This window comes from Canis lupus (assembly GCF_048164855.1).
Source record: "Canis lupus baileyi chromosome 5 unlocalized genomic scaffold, mCanLup2.hap1 SUPER_5_unloc_4, whole genome shotgun sequence".
Classification (NCBI taxonomy): Eukaryota; Metazoa; Chordata; class Mammalia; order Carnivora; family Canidae; genus Canis; species Canis lupus.
The window spans coordinates 522,917-541,418 of NW_027326411.1; the positions used below are offsets into that span (position 1 = coordinate 522,917).

Sequence of the window (18,502 nt, forward strand, 5' to 3'; positions counted from 1 at the left end):
TTGATAGCTCTGGGATCCAAATGAAAAAAGAATTATAAAAGGCAGTTGGGGAAAGAATAGCTCAGTGCAGAAATGGAAAGCTTCCTCTTTGTTCCTGGAGCATCACAATGTCACATCCTTTGAATCTGTCGGTGTAAGCAAAATCCAGATGGTAAAGACGGAAGAGGACAGATTTTTGTGTCTTTTTATTTCTTTGTATCTGCTGGTCAGATGGGGTGAAGTTGGGAATGTTAGGTAACAAAGTGTAGATATGAACACAAAATTAAGAAAGCCCTTTTTGGAATTCTGGAAAATTATGTTGTTCTATTCCAACAGAAATGAAGCAGAATTTCCAAAAATTACAATTACACGTAATGATAAAGTTCAGTGCAAGATAGTTTTATTGATTAAAATTACATTAAAGAGTCAAATGATACAATTAATGAAAAAAGTTCTTTTTAATGAATGAAGTTGTAACTATCAAATTTCCATTCAAGACTGGAAAAGAAAGGAAGCAGCACACGAGTAATAAAATGGAAGGAGCAGAAAACATATATGATGCTGCTGCTGCTGCTGCTGCTGCTCCTGCTCTTGGTACTGCTCTTGCTGTTGCTGCTGCTGCTGCTGCTGCTGCTCCTGCTGCTGGACTAATTCAACAAAGAAAGACTGGAAAAACTGATAACCACCTGTTTCCTACCACGCAGAATGAAGATTCTGATAGGTAAGCCTATAGCAATATTTAAACAGTAGATAATTATTATTTTTCTATAAAACAAATTCTGTTTGGAGCTAATGTTCATGTTTAACACATTTTATATTTTTAGTAGAGATATTCCACCCAGGGTGCTAAACAGAAAGAGGCAAAGACCAGTAAGGTATCAAATTGTTTTGCAGGCATAGTGATAAATATTTAACTAAAAAAAAAATAACCTAGGTTAGCAAATGTAAGGAAAAAGTCATTCTCATACACTGTTGTTAGGTGAAAATTGTCAGATCCGTTGCACCTGAGTGGCTAAGTGGTTGAACGTCTGCCTTTGGCTCAGGTTGTGATCTCGGGGTCGTGGGATCGAGTCCTGCATCAGGCTTCCCATGAGGAGCCTGCTTCTCCATCTGCCCATGTCTCTGCCTCACTCTGTGTCTCTCCTGAATAAATAAATAAAAATCTTTAAAAGCGAGAGAGAGGAAGAAAATTGACAAATCCTTTCTGAAGAGTGATGTAGCAGTGCATTTCAAATTTCATATATGCTGTCCCTATATCCCAACGGCTTCATTGCCAGGAGTAGATCCTATAGGAAAACATGACTTGTGTCAACACTTAGACACACATATTCTAAGAACATTTATTATATATTATTATATTTATAAAATATGACAGATATATTAAGAATACTTACATAAACATGTTACATATATATGTTAAGATGATCTATCAAAAACTTGGAGGGAGTCTAACTCTCCATCCATAAGGAAGTAAGTTTTCACACCTATAAAATAATGCAGCATGTAACTATCTGAGAAAATGAATTTAGGTCTGCAGGGTTTTGATTGTTTAACAAATTTAAAATTTTTAATTTTTATTTTTATTTATTCATGAGAGACAGAGAGAGAGAGAGAGAGAGAGAGAGGCAGGCAGAGACACAGGCAGAGGGAGAAGCAGGCTCCATGCAGGGAGCCTGATGTGGGACTCGATCCTTGGACTCCAGGATCACACCCTGGACTGGAGGCAGGCGCTAAACTGCTGAGCCACCCAGGGATCCCCCAAAGTATATTTAAAGTGTTTGGTTTGATGTCTTACAATAACTTTAGAATACTTTTAATATCTGCTGAGTTGCAAAGGGAAGTTACCTGCTACACTGGCACTCTACCTTATTACCAACAAAACTGCTAATTATTAGGTTTTTGGTTTTGGTTCCCAATGCACGAGTGCTCAAATGTTGGACTCTCAAATTGATCTGAATATTATTACGAAGAGATTTCACGTGGCAACTTGTCCCATATTCTGTATAAACATTTGATCCCTATGCTATAAACCAAGAGGTTGTTAATGCAGTGAATCTTCTTTTTCAGGCACTTTGCATACAGGCTATTATTTTTCCTTTAAAAATGTTTTTAAGATTATTTATTTGAGAGAGAGAGTGTGTGAGTGCAGGGAGCGGCAGAGGCAGAGGGAGAAGCGGGGAGCCTGAAGTGGGGCTGATCCCGGGACTCCAGGGTCATGATCTGAGCCGAAGGCAGACGCTTTACCGACTGAGCCAACCAGGCGCCCCTTATTCTTCCATTTTAAAGAGCATATATTTCAACATGCACCACATCAAATTTTTCAATAGTGACTTCATATTATATAATCTTCGAAAATTCACTTTCCATTAATTCTAAACACAGTGGATCTATTAAAACATAAGTCAGATTATGTCCTCCTCTGCTCAAAACCTAATGGCCTCCCATTCACTCAAGTTCTTTCTAATAGCTACAAGGCCTTATGTGACTTGTTCATCTCGGGTCCCTCCCTATCCTTTCCTCCCTCTGTCTCTCTGATTTGAACTACTTTCTATCCCTTTCCTTCTGTTCAGCCACACTTGAATTTCTCACTATTCTTACCCCCCACCCTCATTATAAACACTTCAGGCATACCTCTGTACTTGTTATAAACTCTCTGTGGAGTGCTTTTCTCTCAGGTATCCTCATGGCTTACTCCTTGCTCCCTCTTTTTCTCCCTGGTTTTTGCTTCAAGGTCACTTTCTCAGCAAAGCCCTTCTTGGTTTATCCTGACTAGTATTTCGACCACCCCTTTTGCTACAACACATTGAAATTTGATTTCTCTGCTTTAGTTTTTCTCCTCTCATACTGTGTAGTTTATTGTTACTATGTTTACTATCCTCGTGAGTAGGGTTTTTTCTGTTTATGGCCGTGTCCTCAGTGCTTAGAGAACATTCTAGCATATATAGTGCTATTCAATAAATGTTTGTTGAGTGAATGGAGTTTAACTAAACCGTGTGTATTGTTTTTAACATAATACCAATTCTCACTTAAACAGAAAGAACGGTTGGCATGGGTCCATTCTGACAATTTAACCTGTCCGTTATCTGCATTTTGTGGATTATTTGGGCCTAATCTTGTGGTTACTTGCTACTTATTCTTTTACTGGTATTTATGTTAGTTTTAATTATAGTAGAATGGAACAAAGGAAGAGCAAACTTCATTTATGTTTCATTAAGGAAAATGAAATATGGTGGTAAATTATTATAGGACTTTAAACATTTTTGCCAGAGGATATGAGCCCTCAATATCTGAAATATAAAGGTGAAGTCGGAATTTACTGCTGACTAATAAGAGGGAGCTATGCTGGCCACTTACAGTCTTTTCTGACAGAGTAGTCTTCGCTTTCTATATACAGTTTCAGGAAAAGTGGAGTTTAAGACTTGGGAGACTTTCAGAGAATTAAGTGGTTTGTCATCATCTGAAGCCACCATGGTAATTTGGGTAAGACTGTTGTTGATTGGTTGGCATTCAAGGCATGCGTATTGGAGTGATTTTGTCCCACATTGGCTATACTTCATGAGGGAGAAGCTGACATTGGTTGGCTAGTGAGTGAGGACAGATGGCATTGATCATTACAAACATTTAAAACTGGTTCTGATGGGTTCTCGTTACCATGGCTGCATGTTAGCATTCCCCCGCCAACATAACTTTGAGGTGTCTTTAACCAGTTGTTTTCTATTTAAAAGTTGCTTCTATTAACTGTTTTCAAAATGAAAGCTATTTCGTATCCATAATTACGGATTTACTTCTGAAATTTGGGTCGAGAAGAATTGTTTAATAATTGCTTTCAGGAAGATCCATCTTTTTTGGATGTTTAATTTAACTAGAAGAGTTATCTGTATGGCAGTTTTAAAACAGTAATTGCTGGTTTTGTTTTTGTTTTCAGTGCCCTAAAGTTATTCAACCGATAATCTCCTATGGGAAAATTCAGTCTTTTTGTAAATTTACATAGCTATATGCTCATAATATTTTCTTGCATGCATTTAGTCCATGAAAAAATATATATAATTTTCTGTTGGTAAATCTAGCTTTTTGTATTAGGATTAGATACTAGGCTAAAAGTATGCACAAGTTACCAAAACATTTTCTTTTTCTTTGTCCCTTTAAAATTATTTTTAAAAATGTATTTATTTGAGAGAGAGAGAGAGAGAGAGAGAGAAAGAAAGAAAGAAAGAAAGAAAGAAAGAAAGAAAGAAAGAAAAAGAAAGAGCAAGTGGGGAGAGAGAGAAAGAGATGGAGAGAGGATCTCAAGCAGACCTGGGGGTGATTCCACAACCTTGAGATCATGACCTGAGCCAAAACCAAGTCAGACACTTAAACTGACTAAGCCCTTCCAGCTATTCATTAAACTTCTCATTTTGTTTATGTAGTGTATTCCTCATTTTATTGAATTAACTGTTTTTTAAAGATTTTATTCATTTATTTTAGCGAGAGAAAGTGTGTGAGCTAGGGGGGAATAGCAGAGGGAGAGGGACACTGTGCTGAGTGTAAGCCTGATGCAGGGCTCAATCTCATGACCCTGAGATCATAGCCTGAGATGAAATCAAGCGTCAGACACTTAATTGCCTGACCCACCCAGGCACCCCTGAATTGGCTTTTTGTGTTTTCTGGTAGCTCCTTGAATTTCCTTAAGACTGAGATTTTGAAATCTTTCTTGGATAAATTACAGATCTCCATGTGTCTGAGATTGATTACAGGAAGATTATTGTAATCCTTTGTTGGTGTCATATTTCCTTGATTTTGTCATATCCTTTTGCATTGCTGTCTTTGCCTTTGAAGTAGCAGTCACCTCCTCCAGTCTTTAATGACTACCGCTCCCATGTGTCCAAACCTGATTGTTTTGCTCTGGTGATGTGCTAGAACTTCTCTATAGGAAAGCTGGTTTTCCACGAAGACTCTCTACCCCCATGGGTGATTATCTAAGTGTTTTCCAGGGGCTCCCAGATGGTGGCTGTGAGGGTGAGGGTGGCGCCAATTTATGGGCTTTTGCCGGATCCACAGCTGGGTGTGTAGTGCGTATGCCTGTTACCCGATGCATGGGCAGATGAGACTTTTCCCCCGTGCCTTGGTGAATGGCACTTGATTCCACAGGTCCTACACAGGCAGTTTTGTCCCCACAAATGACATTGTATCATAATTGTATATGTGTATTTCCTTGCATATGGTTGCACTTCATAACTGTTCTATGAATTAATAAATGAATTCAGATGGGTAACAGATGTTTACAAAAAATTTTTTTTATTCCTTACCAGTAAAATTGTTAGAAAATATTGGCTTTCTAATGGATATTTTAACTGGATTTTTGTTTTAAGTAATGATCCTGGTTTGTCTATCATGGAAATAAAGAAAGATAAAAATGTAAAGTGGGCATCAAAAGCATCTGTGATTACACCAGGCTTTGAGGAGGCCGATTCCCTAACTGGTAGTCTACTACGAGTGAGTAATGACAACAGTCTAAGTAAAATGGATCAGGATGAAAGAAGGTAAAATCCCATAAATTCTTTATTTCCCTCTGAAGGAACGTTAACTATGATTATTATATAAGTAAAACACTGTAATATAGTGTCGTACAGGCTGAGGGAAGAAATACTCAAGTATATCAAAAACACCACTTGAAAGGTTAGGATGAGGAGGAGTGACTTTTTTTTTTTAAGATTTCATGTATTTATTTGTGAGAGACAGAGAGAGAGAGGCAGAGACATAGGCAGAGGGCGAAGCAGGTTCCCTGTGGAGAGCCCAAAGCAGAACTCGATCCCAGGACCCCCAGATTAGGATATGAGTTTTGTGGTAAGAGGTTGTTTATTTAGAATCAGTTCCACCGTGCAGTATTCTCATATAATTGAATATTCAGATACTTTCCTTCATCGATTGAAAAAAAAATATATATATATATATAAAATAGTAAATATACAGACACATAGGCGATTCTGAATAGAACTAATCATTTCTTGATAGGTTTTAAGGTATTCAGTACCTTTGACAGTATCATGAATAGCTATGATTTTGTGAGGGGCTTTGGAGTATCTGATTATATTAAGTTAATATTTGTTTAGGTTCTGGGGAAAGGGGAATGGTTTTGTTTATTTACAATATGTTTATTTACAATTGAAAAACTATTCATCTATCATAGATTATTACTTTTGGATTATAAAGTTCTAAATTACAAGAGCCACAGTTACTGTACCAGCAGCGTCATTGACACATATTGTGTGCTTCATGAGTAATTGTTGAATCCATGAATGAACATTTGAATGAGTAAAGGAATGCCCATTAATGAACTTCTTTAGACGAATTAAATCTTTAGTTTATTGAAAGTAGATTTTCAATACTGCCTAGGTATGAAGTGTTTTAATTAAAAAATGTGTGTGGGATGCCGGGGTCGCACAGCAGTTGAGTGTCTTGCCTTGGGCTCAGGGCGTGATCCTGGGGTCCGACACCAGGCTCCTTGTGGGGGAACCTGTTTCTCCCTCTGTATGTCTCTGCCTGTCTCTCTCTGTGTGTCTCTCTAGTGAAGGAATAAATAAATAAAATCTTTTAAAAAAATAAAAAATTAAAAATGTATGTAAGATTCAGAAATTATTTCTAGAATAATTATAGCTAGAAATGGAATAATACTATAGATTCAATTGGTATCACATTACTTAGAAATACTTAACTTACTTTTACCACATATTTTAAAACACATGTTTGGAAGGGACATTTCCTGGACTTGAGTTCTGGGTGGTCTGCTCCTACCAGGTGTATGGGCTTGGGGAAGTTCCTTAGAATTTCTGTGCCTCATTTGCTTCCTGTGAAAAGATACCCAGTATAATTGCCTACTTCATACGGTTTGTGTAAGGCCTAAAACCCCTTTAGGATATGTAAACTGTCCCAAATAATGCATAGTAGTTGCACAGTAAAACTTCAAAACACTAATATCACGATTATTTAAAAAGGGCTTATGTCATTAAAAAAACAGTTTGCACTTTCCAAATTGATTTAGTGAAAACTTGTTTTTATTGAAAATGACAACAAAAAATGTGGTATATTTACCCCTATCAAATAATGTAAGTAACATTATGATTTTCCTTTACTTTTGCAATTTTGATCTAAATTTAATACTTTGTTAATATTGCTATTAATATTGCTTAGATATGCTTTAAATATTCTTTGTATTTTAAGTATTTAATATTTTCCTGAAAAGAATCCTTCCTCTTTTTAGACCTGCAAAGAAAACATCTAAGGAAAAGAACAAGGTAGACAAACAAACAAAATATATAATTCTATTTCATTTATGATATATTTTTATTATATTATAATTCTATTTCATTCATGATATATTTTTATTATATTATTTTGATATTTCATATTTATCAGAAACATTATTCCGTGGTAAAAAAAATTACTTTATGAAACGCATAGTGAAAAAATGAAAATTTTCCTTTGTTGTATAGACATCTGCTGTGAAAAAATTATTCAGAAACACCAATTATTGATAAAGGTCTTTTTGATAAAAATCAGTTCTTTTAAAAAGTACCTATGTTTTTGCTTTTATAAAAAGATGGATATTTATCATCTTTCTACACTTAGTATATTTTATAAATATTTGGATGACATTTTGAAATAGTATTATTTATTTGTAGGTCAAAAAGCAAGTGAATTCTGCGGAGCATCTTGATGACGAGCATCTTGATGACTTAACTCAGTCATCTGAAACAGCTTCAGAGGATTGCAAGTTGCAATACTCTGATTATAAGAGTTCCCTGTTGCTCATTGAACTTGGCATGGATTGTAAAGGTAGGGCCGTCGTATAAATATAAAGCCTTTTTCTGTATATATGGTTGTAGTAATATGTGCACATCTCGTCTAGCGCTGCGCCACACAACACTGAGGAGTTATAGAGCTACTCATCTCAGAAGTATGTTTTATATTAAAATAGAGAACTATTGAATACTCTCAGCCAAAGAACTATAATTTCCAGGGATCCCTGGGTGGCGCAGCGGTTTGGCGCCTGCCTTTGGCCCAGGGCGCGATCCTGGAGACCCGGATCGAATCCCACGTCAGGCTCCCGGTGCATGGAGCCTGCTTCTCCTTCTGCCTATGTCTCTGCCTCTCTCTCTCTCTCTCTCTGTGTGTGACTATCATAAATAAATAAAAATTAAAAAAAAAAGAACTATAATTTCCATTATGGTTGTCCACGTGGGAATGGCACACTTGATGTGTTTGTGAACTCTGCTTCTCTTCTGTGTCTTCACCCAAGGTCAGGTTACCATTATTTTTCTCCTAGATTACTGAGCTAACCTCAGGACTGTTTTCCCTGCCATTCCACCTCTCAGGATCTTGGTGTACACTGCAACCATAATTACTATACATTTTTAAAAATTTACATTTCATCACGTTACCCCCTTGCTTAAAGCTTAGCTATTACTACTTAATGCTATGAGGTGAAAGACCATAGGCCACTAGCTTCATCTTGTATGGTTTCATATCCATCTTTCCATCCATGTCTCAGCCACTGTCTTAGATGGTTTTTCATATAATAGAGGCTTTCTTTCTCCAACAGCCCTAGTTAGGTAAACTGCACGTGTATGAAGTATATAATTTGATAGTTTTGTCATATATATACACATGTGAAACCATAACTGTAATTTAGACAGTTAACATATCCATCACTCTTAGTCTCCTGTCTCTTCATATTGCCTTATTATGAAACTGCCAAATTGTTTTCTAAAGTCATTGTACTATTTTCTAAACCCACCAGCAGTGTGTGAGGGTTTCTAACTCCTCCATCTATATTTATCAGTACTTAGTATGATCAGTTTTTTAATCGTAGCCATGGATGGGTATGGTGTATATATGTATACACACACACACACACATAAATACATATATATGTGTATAAATATATACATTTATGGTTGTAATATACATTTCCCTAATAACTGATAATGTTGAGCTTATTTAACATCTGTATATCTTCATTGAGCTGTCAAAATTTTTGTCATTTAAAAAGTTAGGTTTATTTCTCATTTGTCAAGTGTTGATAAATCTTTGTTTTTGTTTTTGATATCTTATTATTTTTTAAATTGGAGTTCAATTTGCCAACAGATAGCATAACACCCAGTGCTCATCCCATCAAGTGCCCCCCCTCAGTGCCCATCACCCAGTCACCCCAACCCCTCGCCCACCTCCCTTTCCACCATGCCGTGTTTGTTTCCGAGAATTAGGAGTCTCTCATGTTCTGTCACCGTCCCTGATATTTTCACTCATTTTCTCTCCTTTCCACTTTATTCCCTTTCACTATTTTTTATATTCCCCAAATGAATAAGACCATATAATGTTTGTCCTTCTCCGATTGACTTACTTCACTCAGCATAATACCCTGCAGTTCCATCCATGTCGAAGTAAATGGTAGGTATTTGTCATTTCTAGTGGCTGAGTAATAATCCATCATATACATAGACCACATCTTCTTTATCCTTTCATCTTTCGAAAGACACCAAGGCTCTTTCCACAGTTTGGCTACTATACATTGCTGCTATAAACATTGGGGTACAGGTGTCCCGGCATTTCACTGCATCTGGATCTTTGGGTAAATCCCCAGCAGTGCAGCTGCTGGGTCATAGGGTAGATCTATTTTTAAGTCTTAGAGGAATCTTCACACAGTTCTCCAGAGTGGCTGCACCAGTTCACATTCCCACCAACAGTGTAAGAGGGTTCCCTTTTCTCCGCATCCTCTCCAACATTTGTTGTTTCCTGTCTTGTTAATTTTCCCCATTCTTACTGGTGTGAGGTGGTATCTCATTGTGGTTGTTGTTTCTTTTTCCCTGATGGCCCCTGATTCGGAGCATTTCCTCATGTGCTTGTTGGCCGTGTCTATGTCTTCCTCTGTGAAAATTCTGTTGATGTCTTTTGCCCATTTCATGATTGGATTGTTTGTTTCTTTGCTGTTGAATTTACTAAGTTCTTTATAGATCTTGGATACTAGCCCTTTATCTGATAGGTCATTTGCCAATATCTTCTCCATTCTGGAGGCTGTCTTTTAGTTTTGTTGACTGTTTATTTTGCTGTTCATTTTTGCTTTGGTTTCTCTTGCCTTCATGGATGTATCTTGCAAGAAGTTGCTGTGGCCAAGTTCAAAAAGGGTGTTGCCTGTGTTCTCCTCTAGGATTCTGATGGATTCCTGTCTCACATTTAGATCTTTCATCCATTTTGAGTTTTTCTTTGTGTATAGTTTAAGAGAATGGTCTAGTTTCATTGTTATGCACGTGACTGTCCAGTTTTCCCAGCACCATTTATTGAAGAGACTTTTTTTCCAGTGGATAGTCTTTCCTGCTTTGTCGAATATAACTTGACCATAGAGTCGAGGGCCCATTTCTGGATTCTCTATTCTTTTTCATTTTCCTAGGTGTCTGTTTTTGTGCCAGTACCACACTGTCTTGATGATCACAGCTTTGTGGTACACCCTGAAATCTGGCACTTTGATGCCCCCAGCTCTGGTTTTCTTTTTTAATATTCCCCTGGCTATTCGGTGTCTTTTCTGATTCCATACAACTCTTCCGATGATTTGTTTCAACTCTCTGAAGAAAGTCCATGGTATTTTGATAGGGATTGCATTAAATGTATAAATTTCCCTGGGTACCATTGACATTTTCCCAATATTCATTCTTCCAATCCATGAGCATGGCATATTTTTCCATCTCTTTGTGTCTTCCTCAATTTCCTTCAGAAGTGTTCTATACTTTTGAGGGTAGAGATCCTTTACCTCTTTGGTTAGGTTTATTCCTAGGCATCTCATGGTTTTGGGTGCAGTTGTCAATTGGATTGACCCCTTAATTTCTTTCTTCAGTCTCATTGTTAGTGTATAGAAATGCCCCTGATTTCTGGACATTGATTTGGTATCCTGCCACACTGCTGAATTGCTGTATGAGTTCTAGCAGTCTTGGGGTGGAGTCTTTTGGGTTTTCTATGTACAGTATCATGTCAACCACAAAGAGGGAGCATTTGACTTCTTTGCCAGTGTGAATGCATTTTATTTCTTTTTGTTTTCTGATTGCTGAGGCTAGGACTTCTAGTACTCTGTTGAATAGCAGTGGTGAGAGTGGACATCCGTGTCTTGTTCCTGATCTTAGGGGTAAGGCTCCCAGTGCTTCCCCATTGAGAATAATATTTGCTGTGGGCTTTTCATAGATGGCTTTTAAGATGCTGAGGAATGTTCCCTCTATCCCTACACCCTGAAGAGGTTTGATCAGGAATGGATGCTGTAGTTTGTCAAATGCGTTCTCTGCCTGTATTGAGAGGGTCGTATGGTTCTTGTTTTTTCTCTTCTTGATATGATCAATCACATTGATTGCTTTACGAGTGGTGAACCAGCCTTGCATCCCGGGGATAAATCCTACTGGGTTATGGTGAATAATCTTCCTAATGTATTTTTGGATCCTATTGGCTACTATCTTGTTGAGCATTTTTGCATCTGTGTTCATCAGGCTTATTCTCTCTACCTCTCCTTTTTGGTGGGGTCTTGGGTTTTGGAATTAAGGGGATGCTGGCCTCATAGAATGAGTTTGGAAGTACTCCATCTCTTTCTATCTTTTGGAGCAGCTTTAGTAGACTAGGTATTGTTTCTTCTACAAATGTTTGATAGAATTCCCCTGGGAAGCCATCTGGCCCTGGACTTTTGTGTCTTGGGAGGTTTTTGATGATATCTTCAATTTCCTCCCTGGTGTTTGGCCTTTTTGGACTTTCTATTTCTTCTTGTTCCAGTTTTGCTAGTTTGTGGTTTTCCAGAAATGAGTCCCATTTCTTCTAGATTGCCTAATTTATTCGTGTATAGCTGCTCATACTAAGTGTTTAAAATTGTTTGTATTTCCGTGGTATTGGTGGTGATCTCTCCATTTTTATTTGTGACTAATTTGAGTCTTTTCTCTCTTGTTTTTAATAAGGCTGGCTAATGGGGATCCCTGGGTGGTGCAGTGGTTTAGCGCCTGCCTTTGGCCCAGGGCGCGATCCTGGAGACCCGGGATCGAATCCCAAGTCGCGCACCTGGTGCATGGAGCCTGCTTCTCCCTCTGCCTATGTCTCTGCCTGTGTGTGTGTGTGTGTGTGTGTGTGTGTGTGTGACTATCATAAATAAATAAAAAATTTTTAAAAAATAAGGCTGGCTAATGGTTCGTGTATCTTATTCTTTCAAAGAACCAACTCCTGGTTTTGTTGATCTGTTTCACAGTTCTTCGACTCTCTATTTCATTGAGTTCTGCTCAAATCTTTATTGTCTTTTTCTGCTGGGTGTAGGTTTTATTTGCTGTTCTTTCTCCAGCAACTTTAGATACAAGATTAGCTTTTACATATGGGTTCTTTCCAGTTTTTTGAGGGATGCTTATATTGCGATATATTTCCCCCTCAGGAGTGCTATTGCTGTATCCCAAGATTTTGAACAGTCGTATCTTCATTCTCATTAGTTTCCATGACTCTTTTTAATTCTTCCTGAATTTCCTGGTTGACCCTTTCATCTTTTACCAGGATGGTAGTTAACCTCCACATGTTTCCATTTCTTCTAATATTCTTCTTGTGATTTAGTCCTGTTTCAAAGCATTATGGTCTGAAAATATGCTGGGGACAATCTCAGATTTTTGTTATCAGTTGAGACCTGATTTGTGACCCAGTATGTGGTCTATTTTGGATAAAGTTCCTTGTGCACTTGAGAAGAACGTGTATTCAGTTGCATTTGTCTGTAAAGTTCTGTAAATATCTGTGAAATCCATCTGGTGCAGTGCATCATTGAAAGCTCTTGTTTCTTTGGAGATATTGGGCTTAGAAGATGTGTCATTTACAGAAAGCGACATGTTAAAATCTCCCCGTTTTAGTGTACTATTAGCTAAGTATGTCTTAATTTTGGTTACTAATTGACTGTTATACTTGGCAGCTCCCGCATTCGGGGCATAAATACTCATGATTGTTAGGTCCTCTTGTTGGAGAGATCCTTTAAGTATGATATAGTGTCCCTCTTCATCTCTCACTACAGTCTTTGGGATAAACTTTAATTTAGATGATATAAGGATAGGTATCCCTGGTTTCTTTTGAGGACTATTTGAATGGTAAAGGGTTCTCCAACCTTTTATTTTCAGGCTGTAGGTGTTCTTAGGTCTAAAATGAGTCTCTTATAGACAGCAAATAGATGGGTCTTGCTCTTTTTATCCAGTCTGAAACCCTGCGCCTTTTGATGGGGTCAATAAGCCCATTCATGTTCAGAGTTACTCTTGAAAGTTATGAATTTAGTGCCATCATGATACCTATTCAGTCCCTGTTTTTGTGGATTGTTTCCTTGGACTTCCTCTTTCTTTTACAGAGTCCCCCTTTATATTTCTTTCAGAACTGGTTTGGTGGTCACATATTCTTTCAGTTCCTGCCTGTCTTGGAAGTTCTTTCTCTCTCCTTTTATCGTGAATGAGAGCCTTGCTGGATAAAGTATTCTTGGCTGCAGGTTCTTCTCATTTAGGACCCTGACTATATCCTGCCAGCCCTTTCTGGCCTGCTAGGTCTCTGTGGAGAGGTCTGCTGTTATCCTAATACTTCTCTCCATAAAGGTTAGGAATCTCTTGTCTCTTGCTGCTTTAAGGATCTTTTCTTTATCTTTGGAATTTGCAAGTTTCACTGTTAACTATCGAGGTGTTGAGTGGTTTTTATTGATTTCAGGGGGCGATCTCTCTATCTCCTGGATCTGGTTGCCTGTTTCCCTTCCCACGTTAGAGAGGTTCCCAGCTATGATTTGTTCAAATATGCTTTCTGGTCCTCTGTCTCTTTCGGTGGCCTCTGGAACCCCTATTAACCCTAAGTTAAACTAGATTTTTCCTTCTGAGGCTGTCATTTGTTTCCCTTAACCTTTCCTCATGACCCTTTAATTGTTTTTCTCTTTTTTTCCTCAGCTTCCTTCCTTGCCATCAACTTGTCTTCTATGTCACTCACTGGTTCTTCTACCTCTTTAACCCTCATTGTTAGGACCTCCAGTTTGGATTGCATCTTATTTAATTGATTTTTAATTTCTGCCTGATGAGATCTAAATTCTGCAGTCATAAAGTCTCTTGAGTCCTTTATGCTTTTTTCTAGAGCCACCAGTAGCTTTATAATTGTGTTTCTGAATTCGCTTTCTGACATTGAATTGTAATCCAGATTTTGTAACTCTGTGGGAGAGAGGACTGTTTCTGATTCTTTCTTTTGAGGTGAGTTTTTCCTTCTAGTCATTTTGTTCAATGCAGAGTGGCCAAAAAAAAGTTGTACTGGAAAAAGGAGAAAAAGAGAGGAAAGGGGGGCAAGGGGGAGGACAAACAGAAAACAAAAAGCAAGAGGAGGTATCCTCTGATTCTATATACTATAAATCCCTTGACTTCCCCTGGGACTTTCCAGTGCTGCTTGGTCAATGCTTTTTCCCCTGTCCTTCCAGCTGGTTTTCTGGGGGAGGGGCCCGCTGTGGTGATTCTCAGGTGTGTGCACCTGGGGGAGCTGCCCAGCCCCTTGCCAGGTGCAGGGCTCAGTGCAAGCTGTTTATCCTGTGAAGCTCCTGTTCAGTCCCAGGTACAAGGTGACAGCAGGAGGAACAACAAGAGTGGCGGCAGCCAGCTCTCCATCTCTTGAGTCAGCTCCCACAGTAACTACCACAGCTCCCAGTCCGCAGGGGCCTGGGTGGTCCGGGGGCAGGGGGCGTAGATTTGCACAGCTCGGGGCCGCGTGGCAGCAGGAGCATCCTTGCTGCCCTGTGTCCTCCCGGCCTCTACCTGCCCCGGGGGGAGTGCCGGATCCTGGGCTGTGTCCCCGGTGCCCTGGGTTCTGGGGTCTGCACCGCTGGAATCACATTCCCGGGGCCGCACAGTGGCCGCCACCTGAGCTGCTCCTGGGGCCCCACTGGGCGCGGCGTCCAGCCCTTTAGGGAGCTCAGCCTGTAGTGTGTGGAGGGATCTCCCCCAGAGTGCAGTTGCTCTTTTAGTGCCCCTGGGAGCCTGAGGGCATCTGTACCCCTTCTGGGATCCTGCCCGAGCTCCCTGCAAGCGCCTTTCCTTCCAGGAAGATTGGTAAAGTTTCTGCTTCTCCAGGACTGGGCTTTCCTGTCCTGGGGGCACTAGCTGCGTGGCCTTTGCCTGGCTCCTCATGGGGGCTCCTCCCCCTTGGATGCTTTTTTATTTCTTTATGTTTTTCCGTCTTCCTACCTTGATAGAAGCGCGAACTCTTCTGACTGTAGCATTCCAGCTCTTCTCTCTTTAAATCTCAGGCCGAATTCATAGGTTTTCAGGATGATTTGAAAGTTATCTAGGTAAGTTGGTGGGGACTGGTGACTTCGGGACCCTACTTTTCTGCCATCTTGCCCCGCCTCCTTCTCTTTTTAATATATACCTCAGTGCTATAAATGGTGAGATGAGTGCTATTCTTGGAGGATTCCAGAAATTTTTAACATATTATGTTTTTATTTTCATTCAATATGTGATACTTTGTAATTTCTTTTTTCATTACTTCTTTATTCCAAGGGTTTTTAAAAGATTTTTATGTATTTGAAAGAGAAGGAGAGAGAGAGAAAGAGAGCGCATAGGCGAAGGGAGGTCCAGAGGGGTAAGCGTCCTTCCCTCTGAGTGGGAAGCCCAACATGGGGCTCAATCCCAGGACCCGGAGATCATGACCTGAGCTAAAGGCAGACACTTAATCCATTGAGCCACCTAGGTACCCAGACCCAGGGGTTATTTAGATGTGCATTATTAATCAGTTTGCAAGTATTTGAGTATTTTCCAGAGGTAGGTTTGTTCTTCATTTCTAATTTGATCACTTTGTGGTCACAGAACACACTTTCATGACTTCAATCCTTTTGACTTAACTCCCTTTATTAAGGTTTATTTTATGACCCAGAATATAATCTCTTTTGGTAAATGCTCCATGGATACTTGAGAAAGATGGTGGTGGTCAAGTCTTCTATATCCTTGATGATTTTCTGCCTATTAAAATCTCAGACTAAAATTGTAAATTTGCCTGTTTCTCTTTGCAGTTCTGTTGATTTTTGCCTTATGTATTTTGATGTTATTAATAGATTCAAAAGCATTTAGGTTTGTTATGCTTATTTGTCGACCCTTTCATCATTAACAAATGACCTTATACATCACGAGAATATATATTGCTTTGAAATCTATTTTGCCTGGCATTAATATTGCTACTCAAGCTCAGCCTTCTTTTGTCAAGTGTGAGTGTGGTATATCCTTATTTTTGTCCTTTTCACAAATTTGTGTCTTTACATTTATTTATTTATTTATTTATTTATTTTAATTTGTGTGTGTGTGTCTTTACATATAAATTGAATTTTTTATAGGCAGCCTATGGTTGTCTCTTACATTTTTATCCATTCTGACAGTCTGCCTTTTAATCGAGGCTTTTAGACCATTTTCTTTCTTTCTTTTATTTTTTGACAATTTTCATTTACTCTGATTATTGATACAGTTGATATAAATCTCTCATCCTGTTTGCTTTCCGTTTGACCTGCTTTGTTCCCATTTTCTTTGCTTTCTGCTTTCTTTTAGATTAATAAACTAATTTTTACGAGTTCAATTTATACTTATATATAAATATACACATATGTGTATGTATGGGCTTTGTTTATTACTTAACAAAGCTTAAGATTTGCTATTTTAGTGATTGCTTTAGGGTTTAAAGCATATGACTCAAGCATCACAGTCCACCTTCTTGTAGTGTTATACCACATTATATGTAGTTTAAGAAAATTCCAATAGGGAACACGTGAGTAGCTTAGTGGTTGAGCATCTACCTTTGGCTCAGGGTGTGATCCCAGGGTCCTTGTATCAAGTCCCACATCAGGCTATCTCAGGGAACCTGCTTCTCCCTCTGCCTGTGTCTCTGCCTCTCTCTCTCTCCATGTCTCTCATGAATAAATAAATAAAATCTTTTTTTAAAATTACAATAGTTTACTTCCATTTCTTCTCTCCTAGCCAGATCCTTTGTGGGTCTGTGGGATTATAGTTTTCATTCAGTTTAGAAAGGTTTCAGTCATGTTTTCTTTTCTTTTTAAAAGATTTTAAAGTTCTATTGATAATAAGATTTTATTCATTTATTTGAGAGAGAGAGCATGAGCAGGGAGAGAGGCAGAGGAAGAGGGAGAAGCAGACTCCCTACTAAGCAGGGAGCCCACCATGTGGCTTGATCCCAGGACACCAAGATCATGACCTGAGCCGAAGGCAGACACCCACCGATTGAGCCACCCAGGCACCTGGTATAATCTCTTTACGTTGAAGTTACTCAATATTTATTTCATGTATGAATGAGTTAATGTGAACATGCTCGGTCCCTTATATGCAAAAAATACTCATATTGTTTTATTTTACTTTTTAAAAGAACAAATTTGTGAGAGAGCATGAGCAGGAGATGGGGAGAGGAACAGAGAGGGAGGGAACGAGGGGGTAAAGAACCTTAAGCAGACTCTGTGCTGAGTGCAGCACCCAGTGCCAGGTTCAATCCCACAACTGTGAGATCATGACCTCAGCCAAAACCAATAATTGGATGCTTTACCACCTGACCCACCCTGATGCCTCCTGTATTTTATTTCTGTTTTTGTTTTTCCTCTGGTGTAGATTCTGTTAGCGTATTGACAATCCAGAATGCAATTCTTAAATACAAAAGATCAATAGAATTAAAAAGAAAAGACTGTGAACAACTTACAAGAAAAATTTTACAAGTGGAATATAAGGTCAATGGACTAGAACAGTTGCTATCAGAAACAAAAGAAATGAAATCTCAGTTAGAGCATCAAAAAGTGGAATGGGAACGAGAACTCTACAGTTTAAGGTATGACATCTTGGTTTTAAGGAAATATTTCAACTATTTACTTTTTTTTTTTTTTTAATAGACTCCACACTCAGCGTGGGGCTTGAACTCACAACTCTGAGATCAAGAGTCACATGCTCTGTCAACTGAGCCAGCCAGGAACCCCTTGAAATACTTACTTTTATGCTGCAGATGTGTAGGAGAAGTTTTGTAATTGCTAATTTGCCTTCTGGGATTTTATAGGGAAGGAAACTCCATTAGAAATGTGAAGTATCAGAAGACGAATGGGTAAAGAAGCAGTGGTCTATGTATATACAATGGAATATTCCTCAGCCATTAGAAACGACAAATACCCACCATTTGCTTCCACGTGGGTGGAACTGGAGGGTATTATGCTGAGTGAAATAAGTCCATCGGAGAAGGACAAACATTATATGGTCTCATTCATTTGGGGAATATAAAAATTAATGAAAGGGAATAAAGGGGAAAGGAGAGAAAATGAGAGGGAAATATCAGTGAGGGTGACAGAACATGAGAGACACGTAACTCTGGGAAACGAATAAGGTGTAGTGGAAAGGGAGGTGAGTGGAGGCTGGGGTGACTGGCTGATGGGCACTAAGGGGGGGCACTTGACGGGGTGAGCACTGGGTGATATGCTGTATGTTGGCAAATTGAACTCCAATTTTTTTTTTTAAAAAGT

General features: G+C 38.8%; 1 protein-coding gene across 6 annotated transcripts in view; it reads left to right on the top strand.

Annotated features, from left to right (window-relative positions):
• The window catches only part of LOC140629427 (ankyrin repeat domain-containing protein 26-like), a 171,683-nt gene that overhangs the window by 67,937 nt on the left and 85,244 nt on the right, over positions 1 to 18,502 (top strand). For all 6 annotated transcript variants that reach the window (XM_072818898.1, XM_072818893.1, XM_072818895.1 and 3 more), the window contains exons 16-20: positions 477 to 700; positions 5,331 to 5,501; positions 7,220 to 7,253; positions 7,641 to 7,794; positions 17,610 to 17,823. In XM_072818898.1, coding sequence (XP_072674999.1) covers positions 477 to 700; positions 5,331 to 5,501; positions 7,220 to 7,253; positions 7,641 to 7,794; positions 17,610 to 17,823 — 797 coding nt within the window. The remainder of the gene's footprint in view (positions 1 to 476; positions 701 to 5,330; positions 5,502 to 7,219; positions 7,254 to 7,640; positions 7,795 to 17,609; positions 17,824 to 18,502) is intronic.